Source organism: Carassius auratus, chromosome 30 (genome assembly GCF_003368295.1).
Source record: "Carassius auratus strain Wakin chromosome 30, ASM336829v1, whole genome shotgun sequence".
Classification (NCBI taxonomy): Eukaryota; Metazoa; Chordata; class Actinopteri; order Cypriniformes; family Cyprinidae; genus Carassius; species Carassius auratus.
The window spans coordinates 6,836,833-6,861,143 of record NC_039272.1 but is presented as its reverse complement, the minus strand read 5'-3'; the positions used below and the strand labels follow the sequence as shown (position 1 = coordinate 6,861,143).

At 38.1% G+C, this 24,311-nt stretch overlaps 2 protein-coding genes across 2 annotated transcripts; one reads left to right on the top strand and one right to left on the bottom strand.

The window, feature by feature from the left end:
• Positions 1 to 42: 42 nt before the first annotated feature.
• Positions 43 to 19,377, bottom strand: LOC113049026 (squamous cell carcinoma antigen recognized by T-cells 3-like). Its single transcript, XM_026211039.1, has 19 exons — positions 19,174 to 19,377; positions 16,707 to 16,833; positions 16,116 to 16,220; positions 15,735 to 15,919; positions 15,435 to 15,540; positions 14,597 to 14,721; positions 13,391 to 13,546; positions 7,899 to 8,037; positions 7,081 to 7,188; positions 6,883 to 6,960; positions 6,741 to 6,799; positions 6,515 to 6,624; positions 5,505 to 5,617; positions 5,344 to 5,420; positions 4,978 to 5,146; positions 4,413 to 4,867; positions 4,160 to 4,312; positions 2,974 to 3,161; positions 43 to 1,970 (listed from the first exon to the last, which is right to left on the bottom strand). Exons 1-19 carry the CDS (start codon positions 19,375 to 19,377, stop codon positions 1,760 to 1,762), a joined length of 2,868 nt encoding a protein of 955 aa, XP_026066824.1. The 3' UTR covers positions 43 to 1,759.
• LOC113049027 (zinc finger BED domain-containing protein 1-like) lies at positions 9,470 to 13,383 on the top strand. The gene is made up of 2 exons (XM_026211040.1): positions 9,470 to 10,239; positions 10,460 to 13,383. Exons 1-2 carry the CDS (start codon positions 9,577 to 9,579, stop codon positions 11,354 to 11,356), a joined length of 1,560 nt encoding a protein of 519 aa, XP_026066825.1. The 5' UTR covers positions 9,470 to 9,576; the 3' UTR covers positions 11,357 to 13,383.
• Positions 19,378 to 24,311: the final 4,934 nt, after the last annotated feature.

The window sequence follows — 24,311 nt, the reverse complement described above, 5'->3', positions numbered from 1 at the left end:
GCTAAAACGAAATGAGAAAATGTTACAAATGAGCACAAGTCATGTTTGACAACCACATACGTTTAATTGCTTCATTAAACAAATTAGGCTTTAATAAAAAGGAAAAATAAAACCATATGACCACACAATTTGAGCAACACAGGAAATACAACAGGAACATTATTAGAAATAATTATAAGATTGCCTAAACATGACACTGACGGTGCTAAATAAAAATGGCCCAATCTAAAATCAAATAATAGATACAATAAACCAAATTAAAAAACAAAGTGCACAATTTACCACATGTATACCATGTTTTCATTATTTTTAATGTTGAACAAGACATTGCAACAGCACGTTTTTTTATTATTTTTTTTCTCAATCACTACTTTAGGCCACTGTGGTGATCATACGCAAATATATAGAGCTACTTTTCCTCTTTTTTTTTTTTTAGTTCCAAATATACAAATGCTTTAGAAAACTATGGCCAACCATTGAGGGGTGGGAACGGGAATCAAACACAATCAAAAGAACAACACAGGAGGAAACTGTCTAGTGTATGACACTGCAGTTAAAAAAATAGATCAGCTTAACATTTAATAATGGATGAAGTACAAAAGTCCATCATAACCATCAAAACCAGTAAATAATACTAATATCCAGGACATTTTAGATGATATATGGTGTGTGTACACATACACACACACACAATACAGTATAGGATGGGTTCACAATCGGGTGAACTCGTAGTGGAAGGTTCTAGCAATATACAGCTGCATAGATTCTTCAACTTACGGGAAGGACCCAATCGGTTCTAAAGCAGCAACTGTGCTCCTCAGCCAGCCCTTGACTCAAATATCACCGCAAACGCATGGGTTCTAGACTGAATGTTGAACTGAATATATGTGTGGAGCACAAGCTTTAATCTTCAGACCATTAGTGAGCACACAAGGTAAGCCAGGTTTACAAGCCGTGTCAGCAATTAAACAAGAATCAAAAGGGCAGTGCTTGGAGAAAATACAAAATGTGACAAAACTAGAATCTACTCATTACCAGGACAGTGTACAGCTTTTAATTAAAGCATTGCAGTCTAATAAACACAAAAGCTGAAACTCTTAGTGACACGTTGTTGGCAAGGTGCTGGATTTAATTTGCTGACAAGATCAACTATTACTCCATTAGTCTTCATCATCTATGAAGACAGTTTATTTATTAGTTGTAAATGTACACATGCGAGACTGGTTCAAATGGCTGTGGTACTGCAAATAAATTATTTATACAACGTGCAGTTCAGTGAATATGTAAAATAAAGGTTTTGATCTTTATTTGTTGTTATTGTTGGCTTTGACAAGACAGAGGTGCAAGATGCATCTACATATCAGCCGCCCCAAAAGTGACCTACTGAGAAATGAAGCAGAGTTAAATCCTATTTATGATACATCATGTATCCTAATATTTAATGTTCTTGCATATACCTTTTAAAACAACGATCACCACATCGTTTGTTTCAACGTCCTGTTAAAAAAATACTCGCCGACAAAATCTGAAATCTGCCCACAAATCCCATTCGTTATTACTAAGAAATAAAGAAAACAATACAGCTCGCATCTCCAAGGTTGAGGTGTTAAAATAGTTTTCCTATATATGTTGGGAGTGGTGACATATTTACAGAAAGCAGGCTAAATTAAAACGCTGTTTCTCCACCGGACTTCTAAAGGACACAGCATGGCTTTCTGTCAGAAGGCAGGTATTCTTCTTGTGGTCTCTGCATACAGTTTCACTTTTTGAGGAGCATCCTGGCAAAGTCTTCGTTGGACAGAGGCTTGGTTTGGGTGTCCAGGCTTGTGGTTCCAGGTCCTTCATGCACTCCATCGGTCACTGTGGCGTGTGTTGCAGAAACAGTCCCGTTCTCTGCTTTGGCATCTGGAGCACTCTGTCGGTACAGAGAGCGTGGCAGCAGAGAGATCTGAGTGCGTCCTTTTCCTCTTCTGAACAAAACAAAAAACAATTCAAATGTGTAAAGAGAAATAACTTTTTTTTCTATTTTTTTTCACAAAGAACAAAAAAAAAAAAAAAAAGCACAATTTGGCCAGAAAAATTTAATTGCTATTATGTATATCTTATAAATAAACATTTAAAACCTTTTTTTTTTGCTTTGTAGAACTAGCATTTTATTATTAAAATAACATAAAAAAAAGAAATATTTATGAAAGCTGTAGAAACTAGTGTAGATATGATAAATCAATTGCAACTTAACTAGACTAATCTTTTTGTTAAATGTTTATATTAAACATTATTAAATATTAAACTGAAAAAATATATAATACTATTTCACAGTAAAATAAATTGAATATCTAAGAAACATAATAGTAATTTCATAGTATTATAGTAAAATTATAATATCAGTGTTGTCAAACGATTATTCGTGATTAATCACATCTAAAATAAAAGATTTTGCTCGAATAGAATGTGTGTGTACTGTGCATATTTATTATGTATATATAAACACACACGCATCTTTATATATACAGCATGTATGTGTATTTATATATACAAAAATATACACAGTACACACAGATTTATTTCGCAAATAAAATAAATCTTTTTTTTAGATTTGATTAATCGTGATCAATAGTTTGACAGCACTAATATTAATACTTAATTCCTGATTTCTTTATTTTCAAAATTCAAGCTTTCATTTTGGCACAAAGCCGTGGGAAGGTTTAGAAATCTCATTAGAAATCTCTTGTAGTAGCTGGTGCATGTTGTTTTCTCAATGAACATTATAATCGACCCAAACTTACAACAAATGCAGAGATGAGTTTGTGTGGAGCAGCATTTACTGCAAACCAAGCCACACTGACACACACTGAATAGACAATAAATGCCTTTTTCTCTGGAGACATGGGTCTTGATTTTCCCACCATAATAACTGACATCCACATAGTAACTCAACACCAGACCAGCTAACCTGGCGTATCAGGTACTTACGCTCCCTGAGGTTGCCTCAGTGTCGATGCCCCCAGGATTCGACTTGGTGCTGCTTTATCTTCCATCTTCCTGCTCGGAGGGTTGCTAATGGCAACAGAGATTGTGAAGTTTTCCAACATGGTGCCATCCATCTTCATCACAGCCTGCGAGGCCTGCGCTTCATTCTCATATTCCACATACGCCAAACCCTACAAAGTACACATGCATTTATGTGAACACTCAACACCACAGGACAATAGTAATATTGGTTGAACTTTTGGACAGGTAATGCATCTACAGGAACATGAATATTATCTGAGAAAATCAGCTTGGAGATGACTATACAGGGTTTCAGAAGGTTTTATAAAGACAGAATGTTCTTCTCTAAATGTAAACCGAGCCAACAGATAATGAGTTGTATTAGCAACACAACCAAATAATTCTTAATTACTATTTAATTATATTTAGTTCTTTCTGATCACAGAAAATGTTGTTATTCCTTGTTAGTTTTGTCTTGATTACCACTGCAAACATCTAAAATATTCTTGAATCAAAATAAATGTACTTTATAAATTAAACGACAAGTCTTGTTTTATGAGAAATTCATAAAAAATTAAACAAGTTCATGATTAAAACTAAAATCTGCTTAATTCAAATAGTTTTATAATTCATAGTTTTTATAGCCTACTTACAGATATTTATAATGGTTTTAAGTATTAACTCAATTTTGTTCAGTTTCTCATAAAACTTTTTTTCTTCATTTTGCAGCTCAATTCTTTTTAAAAAACTGAAGGCGGCATTCGTTTTTAAATATACTGAAATAGAAAATAGTTATTTATTCCCGTGGTGACAAAGCTTAATTTTAAGCATCTTCAGTTTCACGTAAACTTTCAGAAATCATGCTAATATGATTCACTTATTAATAATGATTATTATTATTATTACCAGTTTTAACAGATTTTGCAGCTTAATATTATTTTATTTTTTTTACATTTCAGGATTATTTGACGAACAAAGTAAAATAAAATAAAAACTGCACTTATTTGAAATATAATCTTTTGTAAAATGATTATTAACTTTTGATCGAATGTAATTGTTAGTTTCCATTCATTTTATACATGGACTATATTCTGCAGGACACTAGGACATTCTGTACAATAAAGTACAAACTGTCTATTTATATTATTGACAGAGGCCTGTCACTCACCTTGGGTTTGCCGGAGCGGTTGGTGACAAGCCGGATGGTTTTCACTGTGCCATGCTGTTTACAGAGATCCTCCAGTGTCTCTTTAGTGCAGGAGTACGGCAGGCCAGAGATAAAGATCTTGTGCTTCTCCATTGCAGTTTTGTACTTAAAAACCTAAGACACATTGATTCACATTTTAAAAATGATAACCAAATTGTTCACTTGAACATCATAAACACTAGATCACAAACTCCGTAGTATACATTCTAGATACCTTGAAGTCAGGATTCTTATTCTTGTCCACACAAGGAGACACATACATGGGCCGCCCATCCACCTCCTGTCTGTCCAGTTTCAATGCCTCGGATACAGCCAGCCTGTCCTCAAACTGCACATAGCAATAGCCTCTAAACACACCTTTCGGTGTAAACACGGGTCGCACCTGCTGTACAGTCCCACAACCCTGAAACAATGTTCGCATCTTGCCCTCTGGGTCCTCCAGATTAAAAGCCAAGTTACTGACAAATACACAATCTTCATCTCTGCGCTGCTCCTGGGGCTGTCGCGGGGCTTCAGACAGTCCCTGTTGGTTCTTATGGAAACTGGGTGGCTCAGATTTACGTGGTGGTGGAGCTCGTCGACTGAAAAGCCCACTTTCTGTCTCCATGTGCTCCTCTGTGGCTGTGCTACCAAAGTCCTCCTCCCCTCGGAGCCTCTTGGATGGCAGCTCTGCACACATTTGATACATCAGTACAGCTGAAGTCTAAACCACACTTGTTTGGAAATGATTTCCATTTTCTCTTTTTTTACACAACAGAATTATGCAACTTCATCCATACCTTCATCCTCTCCCCATTCATCCTCGTCCTCATCTTCAGCTTTCCGTTTATCCCCAGTACTGTTTGCTTTCTGGCTCTTCTTTTGGGCTTTTTTATCTGCCTTGGCTTTTCTCCTGTGCTCTGCTTTCTCCTCTTCTTGTCTGGCTAGGACAGCCTCTTTTTCAGCCACCTGCAGAAACAGCATCGAAACAGCTCAAAAAATACATCAAAAGGACATTTGCACATGGCAAGCTTCAAGACAAGCATGAGAGATGTATCTGCTTGCTTGTCACTACATTACTTCCGGGAAAGAAAGGACATACATAAAAATGTAATCCAGAAAATCCCGGTATCCAGAAAATCCCATGGAGACTAGTTAGGACTTACTCTTGCTCTCTGCTCATTGACTCTGTTGAGTTTAGTCTCTGTTTTTTGGACTGCAGCATCCCAGTCTTCCAGAGAGCCTGTGAGACACAAAAACATCCAAATAAACCCTACAAATCTGGGCACCCTTATAAACAAATCTATAAATGCATCAATTAACTCACCCTCCACTCTTTCAAAGTTGAGCAGGACATCACAGACATGCTCAGGGTAGTCTGATGTACACTGTACAGCTCTGTGGAGAGCCTTCCTGCAGTGAGCAGCATCTCCATATGACCTGATCCACAAACATGCATACAGAGACAAAACAGCAGCTTTTACCTGCCGTTCCAAGTTTTAAAGACAATAATATTAAATCAAAATAAAATCAACCCCTAACTTATTATAAATGCACATTATTCTGAATAGAAATGCAACAAGTGCAGACAAAATGAGTCTGAATGTGAAATATTATATTAGAACTGAGCATTATAAAAATTCTCAAAATTGGCTTTTGCTTAGTCTTCTATCATTTTCAAGGTTCATTTCGTCCAGCACAGGTCACAAAGGTCTGTTTTCATAACTTCATTAAAATGTAATAACTTGCTCAATCCATTAAATAGAACAGATGTTTCTGCTGATATAACCAAGGTCTCACAGCAAAGGGGAAAATTATATTAACTAACATTATAGCACACAACCCCCTTCCGATCCAGTCAAATCCCAATGGATAAAGGTTATCCCCTACATTACTTCCTGAATATTCTGCTTCACTCAGAAATACGTTACACTATTGAAGTCAAATGTGTTGCAAAGGCTGTTTTATGTCATCTTTAAAACACAATAGTTCTCAAACTTTTAGACTCAAAGGTACCCATCATATAACTCAATATTCAAAGGCTCCCTATTATAGACAAAATTAATCTCAGTATTTCTGATCAGATCCTGGCTGATTACCAGTGCTTGCAGCAATAATACAGTGTCTAAAAATCTAAGACCTCTAGTGAAAATGCTTCCTTTTTGTCCCCAAATGAACACCTTTTTCTCAAATTAACATGAATTTCAGAGTATTTAATCATTATTTAATCGACAAATCAAATTTACGTAATGTTTCCCAGGCATAATTAGAGAATGATCCAAAAAGCATTTTGTGCATCAAGTGAAAACATCTCAACAGATGCACAAACTGACTGACCTTTCCAGGTTGTAATATTCCAGCCACATGTTGGCATATTTTGCATTGCCTTTTGTCATAATGCTGTCCCACAGTTCACGGGCCTTCTGCATGTTCTTACAATGTAAGGCCTGTTTAAAGCAATCAAACACAAGCAGCACTGTAAAAACTCCGGACAGACTGTAATCAGCAGAATGACATTAGTTAATGGAGGATGGACAGATGGAGCAGTATAGTGTTTCCTCACCTCTATCCTTGCCCAGATCTGCATTATTATGCAGGACAGATCTCCACTTTCACTGAACCCTGAGAAACGAGATAGCAGTTACATGTGTTTTTTTTTTACTACAAGTACTCTCATACCTCATAAAAACAGAACAGATACTCACTCTCTTTTACATCCTGTTTCAGGTAGTCAAGGGAGCGTGCAAAAGCTGCCCGCAGCTCGTCCAACTCCCTGCTCCATTCTGCAATAATCAAAAAAATTAATCATCAAACTCACTCATCTGATATCAACTGCCAAAACTTCAGAATGTAAGAGCAAACCAGCAGTAAAAAAGAAAGAAAAACAAAACATATGCTCTTGCCTTTGCTAAAATCAACACGTCTTCTCAGGTAGTCCAGATTAGATTGCCAGATTTCTACATAATCAGCCGCCTGGATGAACCCTGCGTTCAGGGCCTTTTCAAACACATCTGAAAACAAAGAAATTATAATGCTTGGTAATGTCAAGCCTTGTGTATTAAAATCGTTTGTTCAATTCCTGCAATGTTTCCGCCATTCATGAACTGATTCAATATTGCTAACAGTGTTTTCATTTCTTTTGACCATTGAACTTGCAGGATTTCTTGACTACTTATACAGCATAAATGGCTGCCCACTGCTGTGTGTGTGTGTGTGTGTGTGTGTGTGTGTGTGTGTGTTCACTGCTCTGTGTATGTGCATTTTGGATGGGTTAAATGCAGAGCACAAATTCTGAGTCTGGGTCACCATACTTGGCTGAATGTCACTTCACTTCCACTTCACTTCTTATACTATATACTCACTGACCACTTTATTAGGTACACTCTTTCACTTGTGCATCTTCAATGCAAAAAACTTTCAGCTAACCATCATATCCTTATCTATAAATGTCACTAATTCACGCAAACCTGTCCATTTTTGCATAAAGGCCCGCCATGACAGTCTGCGTTAAGTTGAAATCTTTACTGAAAGAGCACTGCAGCGTGTTAAACAGATGGAATAAAGAGAGGCGAGGGAGAAAATCTAAGACTTTCAAAAATACATTTAAAGAAACTTCAAATAAAATTTCAAGCCAATATTGTGTTAAGCATAAATAGAGTAAGATTTCTGAATTCCCAGATATTGCCTTTGCTTTTGTTTTTATTTTTTATTTTGAAAGTACCTGTCACTGTCTGATGGTCAGCTCCATGCCTCTCTAGAGCCAAAAGATAGCTCTTCCATAGACTCATGGTCCAGGGACAGTTCCTGACGGCCCGCTCATGAGCAGATAACACTAGGTCTTTAATCTTCAACTGACGATCCTGAGGAAGAACAGAAAAACAATTATGAGCAGCTCACCAAATCATTTCTAAAATAAATTTAGCAGTCGAAGTAGATGAGTGTCAAAGCCTACTTCCACCAAGAGCAGCTATTTGTGACAAACAATTTTTTTTTAATTTAATCACCAAACATTCTGATTGTGGAATATTACCATTTCCAATTTGATAAAGAAAAATAGGGGAAGGTCCTGACTTCCTGGTCAAATACTGGTTTGAACAGGTCAGAACATTAGAATTATGGACTACGTTTCAGACAGATGCAGAGTTACTCAGAATAACTATAATGCTGTTCTGAAAAAATATCTGCATCCTCAGGTTGCTTGACAGCTGATTTTTCCAAATGTACAGCATGTCAATGTTTTTACAGATTGATTGGGAAAGGAAATCGTTATCTTGATTAATTCAAACAGCTGTTTTGGGAGAGATATCATGACAGCTTTCAAGGATATCAAGGACTATTCATATTAAAAAGGCAAAAATTGCTGATGGCCTATTCATAGCAAAATGTTAAAATATATTCATACACATCAGTGTGAATCACAAGCAAATTCACACCGGATACAACAAAACTGTATAACAGATATAATATCATTATAATAGCAGCTAATGCCTTTTCTAACACACACACACATATATATTAGTATACACACACACACACATATTAGTGCTGTCAAATGATTGTGATTAATCGCATCCAAAATGTTTTTTTTTGCATAATGTGTGTACTGTGTAGAATTGTTATGTATATATATTTGAAAATATTTACATGTATTTATTTTTATATAATTTATATTATAAATAAATATTTAATATATAAACAACAGATTTTTTTCTGAAATACATGCATGTGTGTGCATTTATATATGTATATATATATATATATATATATATATATATATATATATATATATATATATATATATATATATATACACATAAAAATGTGCACTGTACTCACATTATGCAAACAAAAACTTATTTTGGAAGCAATTAATCATTTGACAGCTCAAATATGCATATATATATATTTTTTTTTTTTTTATGAAAGATTAATGTTTCTCAGTGCAAATAGGTCCACAAGAATCCATTTTTATTCAAAGTCTTGAATAAACTGGTCTTGAGAAAGACAGAAATAGGGTTGGGCGATGTCCCTTAAATTGGCAGTTGGCGATGTTTACAGTAAAACATCGGGATGGACGATGATATCGTCGGGGGGGGGGGGATTTTAATTTTTCGTTATTATATAATTATTATTCGTTATTTTACTTTATTACTTTATTTATTTTATTTCCCAACTAATGACTCATTCGCGATTTCCAATAGGTTGCACATAAGGGGGAAAAAGTAGCGTCCTACACTTAAGAAGAGTTGTGCAATTTTTTATATGTTTTTAATATATCTTTTTACATATTTTTTTTTCTTCTTAAAAACTTTAATTTCGTCATCCGGGCTTTCCAATATGTTTCACGTGAGGGGGGGGGGTGAGTAGCGTCCTTCCACTTAAAGAGTTGAGTTGATACAATGGCGTTGGTATTGGTTGCTAAAAAAGGTACTACTTCGCCTATATGGCATTTTTTTGGATTTAGACCTGATGAGAGAGGGCAGCCAAGGGACCTGACTGAAGCTGTGTGCAAGATCTGCTCATGTGTCATCCGCGCAAAAGATGGGCAGACGACCAATCTTCATGACCACTTGCGTGTTCGCCATCCAGCAGAATATGCCACTTTGCCTGCACGTGCTGGACCTAGCAAAAAAGCTAGCCAGGGTCAGCAGACGATAACTGGGGCTTTTGCAAAAGGCACTAAATATAAAACCGACAGTGACAGATGGAGGCAGTTGACAGATGCGGTAACTCGCTTCCTGGCCAAAGAAATGGTTTCGTTCAATACAGTAGAGAAGCCGTCCTTCAAGGCCATGCTGCATACCTTTGATAAACAGTATGAGCTGCCAGGTCGGAAATATTTCTCAAAGACGGCTATCCCAAACCTTTTCAACGAGGTTAGAAGTAACATCATGAAAGAGCTGGCCATAAACAATTCGCTTGCGCAACAGAGGGCCAGCACAGACCGAGCTTTCGGGGTTTGCCGGGCAGTCAACACTGCGTTTTCGCACAGCTGGCTAAGGCGACGTGAACTGCAGAAAGCACAAGTGGAAATGAAACTCCCTGAGCACTCACTGATCACGGTAATTTTTTTAAAACCGTTATCTAACAACGAACAAATTATTTAAAAACTATTTAAAAAATGTAAAAAACAATATATATATATATATATATATATATATATATATATATATATATATATATATATATATATATATATATATATATATATAAAACAAAAAAAACATGATCGTTTAAATTATTTATTATTTATTTTATTATTTACTGCGTCTTTACTGACAGGACTGTGCAACACGATGGGGCTCAAAACAGCAAATGGTGGAGAGAATTCTGGAGCAGGAGCAAGCCATCAAACGTGTGTTTGCCCAAGACAAAAGCCGCCGCCCACTCCCCCAGCTGACATGGCAAGACATGACTGTTCTGGAATCTGTGAACAACGCGCTGAAGCCAGTAGCGGACTTCACGGACATTCTCTCTGGAGAAAATTACGTAACGGTGTCCTCACTGCTGCCCATGTTGGCCCATTTAGAAGGTGTGCTGGAGGAGTCAGTTGATGATTCCAAACTGACAGCCGACCTGAAGCGTGTCATCCTGGAGCAGATGGAAGGCAGATATGGTGATGACACCATCCAGAGGATGACGCGTAAAGCAACGCTGCTTGACCCAAGGTACCGAGGGGACCATATGAAACCTCCAGAACTTCATTCTACAAAATCTGAAATAATGGAAGAGACTGTGAGAGAGATTGATCTGTCGCTGCCAAGGCCAACACCAGGTCCCTCACATGCTGGAGAAGATGTAGAGGAACCAGATGCCGGCGTCGCCACCGTGCCTAAGAAAAAAAAGTGGTCTTTAGGCAGCCTTCTTGCGAAGAGAGCAGCCACAGCAGCTGCAGCCAAGCTCACTGATGAGCAAAAGGTCGAGTCAGAAATGACCATTTACCTGCAGGAAATGGCCATCGATGGGGAAGAGGACCCACTGACTTGGTGGAAAACGAACGAAAAAAGGTTTCCGTTCATGGCCAGATTAGCACGGAAATATCTGTGCATATGTGCTACCAGTACTCCTTCAGAGCGGGTCTTCAGCACAGCGGGGAGTGTAGTTACTCCAATTCGCAGCTTATTGAAACCAGACAAAGTGAACATGTTGGTATTTCTGGCCAGAAACATCGAAATTTAAACATGGTATATGTATGTAAATCCCGCGTTTCGGTCTGATTGTCGTTCCCGTTTTCTTGTTCTTTGTTGTTCTTCTGTGTTTTAATAAATTTGTGTTATCTGAATTACCTTCATTCTTTCGTTTGATTTGACATCATGGCCAAGGAAAATTGTCTTTAAAGGTATTTATTAACCAGACAAAAGTTAATTGACGTTCGCTGAATTCTGTGTTTAAACTGCCGCTTCAGTGCAGTAAAGCCACACATCTATGTAACAATGAGCACGATCTCCCGAGAACACTACAATAGGATACTTATAATTCATTAATAAGGCCTGTTTTCTTGTACAAAATACAAATTTAAAATAAATGTACGGTGTTTAACATGCAAAAAAGACAAGATTCTAACAATGTCAAGATCAAATGCCTCACATTTTCACATACTAACACACGTCACGTCTATGGCATAGACTACAGTGAGTATTTAAAATAGCATATATGCATTAGTAATATTCTCAATTTAATTTACAGAGCAATTCCAGCAAAGATTTTAGATTAACTATAGTCTATAGATGAAACTAGGATTAGTGTGTGTATTTTTTACAGTCTATGGTGTCGACTCGCAGCGGGGCGGGGGTGGGGGCGTGGCATCACGATGGTGTCTCTCCATCGTGATGTCAGTCAGCCATCACGATGGACGATGATATCGTCCATCGGCACAACCCTAGACAGAAACCTAAAGGTCATAGGACATTTTAAAGAATTGATATTAAAATGCACAGAAATGGTCTTTTTGCCTTCTGCACCAAAGCCACTGAACACGCTCCAGGAAGAGCAGGTGTGTGTGTGCGAGATGAGTAGTCTGTAATGATTATAATCCCCCACCCAATCCAGCACTGCTGTTCTGCTGCCAACCCATTTACAAGCACCTCTGTTGCTCAAAGATTACTTATAACATCGAGCTAAAGGAGACGTTGAGCAGGGAATCAGTCCTCCGTTGTAAGAGATTAAATCTATAGCCAAGATAAATCGGTCTGTGCTTAACTGCCTTACATCAATAACCATTCAGTAAAATACAATTTTGCCTCTACAAACGGGAGAGATGCATAAAATCTCGACTTTGCACACCCTTCGCCAACTCAACATCTGCTCACTGCTCTTCAAAACCATTACATCAATGACTTAATGATGATATCTGCTGAAGTATGAATCACAGTTACATCATTCTTTAAAGCACACCAAGTTTGTTAGTAGGGATGAATATTAGGACCGTTAAAATATGACAGATATATCTAGCTAAATGCTCTAATTGATTCGGTGATGGATGGATGTTAGTCATTGGAATAAAATTCATTCCTTTTTATGGAAACTGATCCAACATTCGATCCTAAAGTGGTGCAGGTCATTAGGAGGTTTTAGATACAATACAGCACTTTGTAAAATCAAGTAATAACCTCAATATATCCATTAGGCAAAGCAGCTCTGTGACTCACAGTGTGAGGTGCATATAATTTAGTTAAATGGCATCTCAATTTAATCACCTAAGAGAGTACAAGCATGAAGTTTTGATTTAATTACTTCGCACATCCATAGCTGCCAGGAATTCAAGCGCCTGAATGGGCTCCACTAACACACGCCACCCGTAGCCCTTAATGCAGAAGTTCATTAACTTGAGTCGTTGAATCAGAAAGCCCAAATGGATTGCCACTTCGGCTGCTAATATGGGGAGGTGTCGTTCTCCCCCCACTTCTCGTCCTAATTTTTCTCTCCCTACATGCCTCCCACCATCTCTCTTTCTGTCTCGTTAACTCTCAGTTTTCCCCCCTTCTTCTTCTCCTCCATCTGGTGAGGAGCTGGCTCTCTAATGTGTTCTCAGCTGCAACTACGCTGCTGCACATTTGTGGCTTGTGCATCTCATTACCATCCCATTAAAGCAATTAATATGTTCCTGAATAAACAGAGGGAGGTGTGGGGTTGGCACACGTGTGGATCAGTCAGTTTGCGAGCGGTGCAGAAGGCTGTTGGTGAAAGCAGACATGTGCTTATAGAGTCGCTCACCAGATACGTGGTGTATTTGATCCACAGGTCCGGCACGAGGCAGTTCTCTGCCAGCGCTCGCTCGAATATGATCTGGACACGAGCTGGATCTCCTTCCTTAATCTCGAAATCTATGTAAGCTTGATACTCTGCCAGCTTTGGAGGTTCAGAGACCAGCTAGAAAATACAAAAGAACAGAATTAGACCGCTCAAATAAGAAACAACAGCTTTTGAGTTTAACAGGGAAGAAAAACATACAGAAAAATGACATCTGTTCTAATGAAAAGATCGCAAAAGCACGTATTTGATTACGCTGCTGAACATTAAAAACATCCATCTCTCAGCAATTCAAAATATTTGTGAAGTACGGTTTAATTTAATTCACTTCTTTCTGGGAACATCTCCACTTTCATAGATTGAATTTGTTCTCTGATTTCAGTTCTTCTTGTGACTTGAGTGAATTTTAAAATATAAATATTGTAAATATGCATGTGTTGAATATGAAAACCTGCAGCTTAAAAAAACATAATATAAGTCTTAATTGTACAAATTTAGTTCTGAGAACTCCACTGCAACAAAAACAGGGTCACTGATTAGTTTGTGTGTTTGTCAGGCTGAGGTCTAACCGCATGAATACAAGCTTTAAAGTCAACCTTGGCTACCCAAACCCATTTTGTTTCTTTAGTGTGCTGAATGTCCAAGAAAAACAGGATATTCTGAGAGTGAAAAAAGATAGAGCAGTTGCTTTTGTCCATCAGGAATCAATTAAATAGTGAAAAGGGTGTGGGTTTTGCAGTCAACTGTGAAGGACTTCTGCCAGCACCAAATGGTTACGTTTCAGAGATGGTTCAAGCATTTAATGTTTGATGAAAGACAAAAAAGAAATTGAAGAAACAAGAAAAAAAAAGAAAAGAAAAAAAGGAACGCATAATTTAAATAACGAGATTAAATTAACTGAGATTCCCATTTTGATTTCTCCGGAAAAGATTAGTGTAAGGAGTCGCTGAGCATTTGTTTGTGAACAAAGAGCTTTCATTACCACACGTTTAGTTCAATCAGATTCTCTAAACGACACTTATGAAAAGCTGATTTTGGCTGCAAGCAGGCTGTAGCTAAATCACAATCACCATCTATAAAACCACAGCTGCTGCCAGAGACATAATTTCACATCAGATCAAATCAGAAAACAAAATTCTCTCAACAGCAGTGAGACAAGTAAACAGTTACCAAAGCCTCCTCGAAAGGTTTGCATTTCTCCAACTGTTGAAGGGAATGTCTGTACTGGTGCGTGACCGTCTCAGGTACGCCATCGTCAGCCCAATCCGAGTACTCTGCATACGTCCCCTCCATATCTAAAGAACACAATTTAAACACAAAGCGTTCAGAAAGCAAGCTTATTGAAAGCAATCTTTAATTTTTCTGTGTTACAGGGGCACACAGAGTCTGTTCTGTTTCAAAGATGTTTAGAATAATAGTATTTCTGATACTACTGCATTTCTCACCTATGACATCACTACAATTTTCTGACAAATAAGAAAGGCTATATAAACATGAGCAATGCTGTACGAAAACCTAATCTGCGATCTGGCTCTCTGAGCTGAGTGGGATGTGATCAGAGCGTTCTCCTCTGCATCTCCTGTGCCAAAAGCAGCCGGCAAGAGAGAAGCGGGAAAAAAAACCCTGCTCACAAAACCAGACCATCTGGTTATCTGCAAGCTGCTTCTGGCAGCACTGGTGTCTACCTGACAGGACCGACATTACTTGGCTTTCAGAAATCCAAATGAAAGGAAACCACATGCAACAATCAATATTATTTGTAACTTAAGCCTTAATCAATCCAATTTGACCAGATCTCAGTTCAGTCTAGACATAGGGTTATTTTATTTCTTCCAAATTGCGCAATCTTAGTCATAGTCAAAATTCTTTCGGCATCAATTCTCCCAACCCTTTCTTTCTGTGGACACAAGTTTTTCCGATTATTTATTCCAACACTGAAAAGAGAAAAGAAAGAATAGGAGGGTGGGGGACTGTAGGAGTGAGAGGAGAGAAACAGAGCGGCTCTCACCCATCAGAGGAACAGCTAGCTGTCGTCTAAAGAGTTTGTGTATGCGTTCGAGCTGGGCATTCAGCAGCTCCTGCTGCTCCTTTGATGCAACGCTGCCAGGAGGAGGCTGAAAAACAGAGGATTGGGTTAAAAAGCATGACAAAACAAAACACTGTCACCAATCATTTAAAAGACTTATTTAACATCAAAAGTCATTCTGTTCATATTAAATAAACAGTATTTTAGGTTGCTATTTTCATAGCAATTTAATCCCATGCTGATATTCTGCAATAAATCAGAGTAGGAACCCAGAGTAAATACCTGGACTGTGGAGAGAATAACAATCTCAAACTCCCTGTAGGCCTCCCAGATTGAAGCTCCTTTAGTCATGTGTAAGCCTACTGCAGTCAGCGCCCTCTCAAAGATGGAGCGAACACGCTCAATGCCTCCCTGGGCTCCCATTCCACCGATGGAGTACTGTACATATTCCAACCAGATCTCTGGACCTGTGGATGGGTTTACCAGTAACACTTTTTTAATTCTCCAGCACAGGTTTAACTCAAAACAATCAAATTATAGTTGCTAACACAATTAGTGTTTTACAGTTAGTTCGTACACTTGATCTAGAACATTTAGAAAACAATACAAAATTTGACCAATTTCAAAGAACTGAAGAATATGAATACAATTAACCACACTTACACATATAATCTTTGACAGCCCTCTCAAACAGCTCGTAGACTTTCTCACGGTCTGATTCGTCTTCTGTCACACGGATTTCATCCTTCAGCCAGTCCAGCCAAATCTCTGTTCCACCAAACAAATCAGTCAAACACCGTAACACAATACCTATATCTCCACATCATAAAATCTGAACACTCCTTCACATATTAAATACATGCACTTTCAAAGTTTAAATATCTTTTTATCTGAAAGATTCATCATTAGCAACAAACAAATTTTCTAAAAGCATTTTTTTTCCTGCTATTGCAGTCCAGCCAGCTATAAAGATGTCCTATTATCATGTGCATTAAATTCATTAGAATCATCATCCCATTTCAAATTGTTTCCTGCAGGGCTGCTGCAGAATGTCCTGCTCCTGGAGACCATCATTCCTAAAGCGTGATGGATACTCAAACCTCAAGAACAAATCAAAAAATAGCCTGCACTCTAAAAGCACTTGTTCTTTCAAAATGATAGAATCGGCTCCGATCTCTCTGTTGCAATGTCAGAGAAAAATCTGGCTAAAGCATAAAGAGAACAAAGAACAGAAAGAAAATAAGGATGTCCCACCTTCGGTGAGAGGAAAGAGTTCACTCATCTTCTGCCTGGCCTTGCGCAGTCTGTGAAGCTTCCCTTCTTGCCGCAGGAGTTTGATTAGGTCTACATGGCAGTTGTAGTCAAATGCATTGATTGACAGCTGTAGAAAGGCACATGGGGGGGGGGTGACATTAGCATTATGACACTTCACAAAATGTTCCAACTGAATTTATTCACCAAGCATTTTTTACTAGCCGACCTAATAAAGTATAAACATGCTAAACTCATTCAGCATCAATGTCAACATGAGACTACACATCATAAAGGAAAATCTAAATAATGAAGCATTCAAAAAACATAAAATGATTACAATGCTTTGGTAAGATAAATCTTTTGTCTTCTAAACCGCATTACTTCATCAGTACAGATTTTTTCCCAACGTTTAACAACTGATAGGTTTGGATGGGAGGATAGCTTCATCTGGACAAGGTGGGCATTCACTGTAGTCTAGCATGCAAGAGTGGGAGACACTGGAACAGCGCCACTTCCCACGGAGAGAGAAACTGTGTGGGACTGGAAATTATTGGAATAAATCAGATAATGCGTGTGACTTCTTGTAACTGAGGCACTACATCTTGCAGGGAATAAGAAAATCTTTAAATCTCTGCTTACATATTGCAAAAAAACAAACAGACTGATGGATTAGAGATCGGACACACTTAGTTGACATCACAGCTGTTACATGACTGTGGTTGTACAGAAAACCTCAGTGACTTTACTGCTCAGGAATGCTCTGAATTAAACAAAACGATGCATGCAAGGACACAGAGACTTAAACGAACATGTGCACTTTTCATGGAAAAATCACAGAAAAAGATGTAACTCTTGCAGGAAAAAGAATTCTGATATTCTGATTAAATTATTTTATTTTCAAGCACATTTTACCAATTCCAAACCACATCAATCTTAACAACTACTATTAATCTTATTATTTAATCATTTATAATTTATATATAATTATCCTTGAAGACTAGAAGTGAAAAACCCCTTATATTCTGGTGTGCAGAATTATTAGGCATGTTTTCTATTACAGATAAAATGAGCTAAAAAAGAAAAAAGAAAAAGAGGTTTAACTGAGACTGAAAAGTCCAAAATGATTAAAATATTCTTAACTAATGCAAAACAGAAATTACAAAGTAAAGACATGGCTACTGGACAGCATAATGCTCACTGGGTCAGCGGGGTCAAAAAAATTAAATAACGAAAGAGATGAAAAGACACACATTAACTGCAAAAGATTTAAGAATTAATGTGAAGAATTAGGTTTAAAACCATCAAGTATCCAGCACCACCATTTTCCAGAATTGCAACCTTCCTGGAGTCTCCAGAATTGCAGACTCTCAGAGACTTTGCTTGGTCAAAAAAATCCTAAAAATGTACCCTCAATTAATAAGAATAACATGCTGAAGTATTGTGAAATACATTAAGACTATTTTTGTATAGTACTACAGATAAGTAGAGAGTTATTCTTGAAGGACCAGAACAACTCTTTGAAGAATTTATCTTTTAAAATCTGGCAATAAGTTTTAGGGGATCATTTTTATTCAATCTCCTATCCTGAAAAATCTGTCTTGCAGAATTAACTAAAATGATCATAACTTTAATCCTAACGCGGTGTATATAGATCACAGCATTCTTTCAAGTAATGTCAGTACAATACATGCACATCAGAAATGTGCTCTTATCTCGGTACAAAAAGAAAAATGCAGTAAAACAAATATATACAGTCCCTTTATTGTGCCTCTCTGATGTTTTCATCTAATGCTACTGTATACAGTTTTTCAAAACAGAAACCACCCCAAGAGCTGGAGTAATATAAGGAGTCACAGAACAAACACGTGGACATGACCATTACCAAACACTGCGCAACAGTGTCTATCTTCAGCCCCTGAACGCCTCCTGCCACTGCATGTGGTCTGTAACCTAAAACTACTGTTATAAACATGATTAAAATCTTAAGTTTTCACAGGAACTGATAGGTGTTTCTTGACAGCTCTGTGGCGCGAATTTAAACTCCGTGCGCGCGGCACGCGTCATCAAAACACTCCAACGCTAAACTTTATTACTGTATATTTCACAAAGTCTTTTGAAAAGGAAGGTCGCAAAGCTCCTTTAACACACCCGGGACTGCATATATTTGGAAGCCCTATGTAAAAAGGCGAAATGAAAAGATAGCTCGGAGGATTAAATTTAATATCAAGACGAGTCTTCGCTAGCTCGCTTAAGCATCTGCTAGCCACATTCCTCAGGAAAACCGTTATGCATTTCTGTGTTTTTAATCACTCCTGGCCATGTATTTGGTAAGTTAAGCACATATGACTTCTCCAATAAACGGGCTCTGTTAAATACATGAACAGAAACTCCCCAGCAGAGTCGTTCTTGCGGTGTTTTGAAAGCTGCGTATGTGAGGAGAGTCGTTAGCCTCATTCATTCCTCTCACCTGTTCCTCCAGCCTCTGGATCTCCGCTTCATTTTCGCGCTCGTCTTCAGACGTGTCTTCTTCATCTTCTTCCTCGGATTGCTCAACTCCCATCCCTTCTTCTTCTTCCTCCTCCTCCTCTGACTCCATCTCTCGCTCCATGCCCTCAGCCTCCTCTTCGATACCAGGCAACAACGTCTGCTCTTCGTTACCCGTCGTCGCCATGTTTGAGTACTATCTGCCTGGAAACAGTCAGAGGCAGGGCTCGCGCACACAGCACAAGACCTCGCGCGAAAAACAGAGCGCTCGTGCAGTGAAGAGGCGTGGCTTAACTACATGCAAGTCATGCATTGGCCGTCATGCATTGGCATAATAAAATACCGTGACATTCTCAAATATACACATATAACCAGTGTTGGGGAGTTTCATGTTACGGAATTTTGTAGTCTAATTTAATTACAAAATAAATGTAACTGTAATCTGTTAAATGTAATTACAAGTTAGGCTACTAATGAAAATGTTATTAAATGTTATAAAAAGGAGGTTATATCTGAATATTTTCACTCACATTTGACTGATTTCCTTCCAAAACTGCATTGACGTCTGTAAAATATGTGATATATGAAACAAATGTTTCAGGAGTTTAGGACAGAGAAGAGGATGCATGCTTATTTAATATCTGTATTATTTCCTTTTTTGGGTTTATGTGTATGCTTTATTTTAAAATTAACTGTTTCCCCCCCAGGCCATTAGATGCCAGTGTTTTCTGTCCTAGATACGCAAATATTTGATTTCAAAAACATTATCATAGCTGTTAAAACATCTTATGATTTCAAATATCTTTTAATCTCAGAACAATCTCAAAGTAAAAATAATTTTGTGAGTAAAAAGTCTGATTTTGTGTTGGCTGTGCTTTCAAATTAAATTATTATAATCTTATTTTTCAAGTGAAGAAGGATTTTAAAATCAGACAGTAATCAGTGTTGATTAGTACTACTGTAAGGTTAAACCCTGCATGCTTTAAATGTTTCAAAATGATTAAGTTTATATTTTTTTATGTAATTAGAAAGTCATCAAATGTAATCAGTTACATTAGGCTACATAAACAAATTGAAATAGTTACACTACTTTTATTACATTTTACAACTTGTAATCTGTAACCTATATTACATGTTCACAGTAATAGGTTTGCTTAACCAGACCTTCTCAACACTGCATATAACATACATGCAAAACGTGAAATATTAAATAATATTATTGTAATATGCAAAACATTATATTTATACATTTAATGTTTTTAAATTCACGGTGAAATAGCTTCCCCTGCTGGTTGTGTTCCATGAGTTAACAGCAGCAGTAATATAACATACAGCATGTAGAAATACACAGCTACAGACAAAGATGAAAACTATAATATTTTTTTATAATAAATGATTACTAAGATGTGAGCAGTGCAGTGAAAGATCGCCTCTGTTGGTTGAGATAAATATAGGCTACTATCGTTTGCTTGTGTAAAACAGCGGTGATATTGATTATAAGGCAGAAATTATCTGTGCAATATAATCTCAAGGTAAAATGTATAATATTTATAGTTAAACACTAATGGAAGATAGAATATATTGCATTAGTGTAATGCGGTAAAAGCGCTCCCTCTGCTGGTTGATCTGTGGTGATGCAGTGACGTCATTAATCAGACATCATGGCGTTAGCAGCGGCAGCCAAGCGCTGTGCATCTTCTGCGCTTTTCAGTAGATCTTTGACATTACCAGAATTAAATACAGCCTGCTTTTATCACAAAAAGGTACGTTTCACTTTTTTTTCTTGCTGCTGACCATGGCACTAGAACTGATTTATGGTTAAGTTGTAGTTCCTAATGTTTGAAAACAACTTTCAAAGTAACGTAGTTGCTGCTAGCTAAGCTAACGTTAGTTTACTGCGTATGTAAACAAACCAGCAGAGCAATGTACGTTAACTTACTTGTACGACAATATTTTCGGTAGTTTGAGTAGAACACACTTGTCATCAGATGGATTATGTATGTTAGACGGAGTTAACATGATATTCATCCATATGTAACGTTACAGTTAGTTTCGTAATCCACTTATGTAAGTTAACGTTACCTGTCCTTAAAAACACCACAGTGATGTTTCACAGTAACGTACAGTATCTTTAACTCTGCCACATAAACCTAAACTTTACTAAGTACACATACAAATTTAAATAAGTGATTTACAAATAAAGATGAATAATCTCTGTTATGAAGGTCACTGTTTTGTTATCCATCAAGGGCACGTTTCCTTTTGGTGTAAACTGTTATCACAAGTCCTCTGATGAATGTCTTTGATTGTGAACTATGATCAGTATGATTCTTACACCATACTTTTCTCTAAGGTGGTGGACCATTATGAAAACCCCAGAAATGTTGGTTCTCTGGACAAGAATGCAAAGAATGTAGGCACTGGCTTGGTAGGCGCACCAGCATGTGGTGATGTTATGAAACTACAGGTAAGATATTTTTGACTTTAAATGTCAGTATATGTGTATGTGTGTGTGTTTGTACACTATTTACATCAGTGATTTTTGTTGTCAACCTGTCTGACAGATTCAGGTGGACGAGAATGGCAAGATAGTAGATGCCAGATTCAAAACATTTGGCTGTGGCTCAGCTATTGCTTCCAGCTCACTGGCCACAGAGTGGGTGAAGGGAAAATCGGTGAGTCATTGTGACTCAGACCATTACATAAATTCACAGTGTGATCAGATTATCTTCATATTTGTTTTCTCAAGCATTCCTACCGAAAATTCAATGTTCTCTTTTCCATGTTCAGGTTGACGAAGCCCTGAAAATCAAAAACACTGAGATTGCCAAAGAACTTTGTTTACCACCAGTCAAACTTCATTGCTCTAGTAAGTGTATCAAAATGGGTGTTTGAGATTGTAAACAGGATGATGACATAAGAAAAAAGCATCCAATGCTCTGATTTCATAATCTTTTTTTTTTTCTGGCAGTGCTTGCAGAGGATGCCATCAAGGCTGCATTAGCAGACTACAGGCTCAAACAGAAAGACGACAAGGAGACGTTGGCAGAAGCTCGAAATTAATGTCCTCATTTACAGACGAGTCACTATCACCCACTTTCATTGTGACTCAGGAAATTTTTATAGCTTATATGCTTTCTGAGGATAAAATCAACACATTAGCCAGCGTTTGCCATTGTTACTCTATCTGCGCTGCCTTTGCGTTGCTGCTTTGAAGTGGCTTGCATTACAGACTGTGAAGATCTTTTGGATTAAAGTTTTCTCCTGTATCTCTGAATCACGCACATTCAAATAAACTCTTTATTTCCTAAAGATCTCATACTCTCACATTAAATGTCCTCTTCCTCTATATCAGATACATACTACTGCAAAGTTTGTAAATGTTTTCTACTACAAATTATAAAAAGGAAAGATTTGAAATGTCTATTTGTTTAGATTTTCAGAGGGATCATCATAGTTTTCGGAGGGATTTGGAAGCAAAAAAAAAAAAAAAAAACAGATTTGACTTTGGTGCTGTATTATTTGTGCAAAAACTTAATAAAGCTGTAAAAATTCATGTTTCATTATCCATCGTTTTGTATTACTCTCTACACAGAATATTTGCTATAATACAGTTAATTCAATTCATGAATTCATGAATGTGTGCTAATGTCTCCTTGAACCTGTGGAAGTGGTGCAACTCTCAGGTTTCGTAAAAGGATGTTCTTCAGTACCAAAAGCACTGTAAGCATCAGCAGTCCTGTAAGCACACAAAGAACAGCCAGGATCGTAATGAGCGCTGGGTCACTGGACTGTAGTATTGTCCGAGGAGTGAGTTCAATCTCTCTCGTTGGGGTCATTGAACCAGTAGATGTCACAGTGGCTGATGCTCCTGGTGGCTTACCTGTCGAATTCTCCACACAGCCAGCTTCCTCATCTGTGGCTAGACTGTAGGGTACTTGGGTGGATTGGGATATAAAAGATGTCAAATTTAGAGAGAGGCAGTCTTCGTAGCTCAGTCTCTCTAAGGTGGGCTGGTCTGACCCCAAAAAGGACCTTGATATTATGCTCTCAGGTAGTTTTGAAGATTCTCGACATCTGAAAGAACTCGTGTTGCAAGCGGCGTCAGATCTAACCAACATAGATGCACTTATAGTCTGTTCTATATGACTTTCAACCACATTCCCAGATTCCGTATTCACTGATGTTATTCTCTCAACGGGCTTAAGAAGTTTTGGGCAGATGGCCATGACTGATAGAGTCAATAACAACTTCTGTGCGAGGTGCAAAGGAGCTGTACATACTAGATCCGTCGCCATCCGTAACCTGTCTGTCAGAAGCCATCTATAAAGATACAAGATATCACATTCACAAACCCACTGGTTATTGGCTAGTTCCACTGATTGGAGTCGGGACAATCCATCAAAAGCCCGCTCGGGTATAGAACGCAAACAGTTACTGTTAATCTTCAACACTTGGAGGTTCACCAGTGCACCCAACGAGGACAGATCTAGGGTAGATATGCAGTTCGCGGACACATCCAGGTGTATTAGTGAAGAAGGCAGGTTTGCTGGCAGACGTGACAATCTGTTCCCCTTCAGAGTCAACATCCTCAGTCTGGTCAGGCCTTCCAGTGCCCCCGGCTGAATTGCTCGTATCCGGTTATCTTCCAGATCCAAGCGTGTGAGGTTACCGAGCTGCCTCAGAGACCCAGCGGTTATGTAGGTGATCTGGTTCTCCTGAAGCTGAAGGGTCTCCAGACTTGATGGAAGCCCACGAGGAAAACGGACCAGTTGGTTGTGGCTGAGGCTCAGCTCCTGCAGGCCAGAATATTGCTGGAACACATTATCCACGTTGCAGAGCTGGTTCCGGGCTACGGAGAGGACGGCGGTGCTTAAGGGGACAGAGCGAGGCAGAGTCTGCAGACCAAGAGACTCGCACAGAACCAGAGCACCAGGACTGGGACAGCAGCAGCCTTTGGGGCAGGGGAATACAGCAAGGCCAGCAAGGAGAGACGAACAGAGATACAACAAGAGACAGCAGAGAGGACTAGGACGCATGGCTCACTTGAGGGAAAAGATCAATAGGGACAGACAAAGGAAAGAGGAAAGTAGAAGTTAGTAACTGCTTTAGTAATTAACC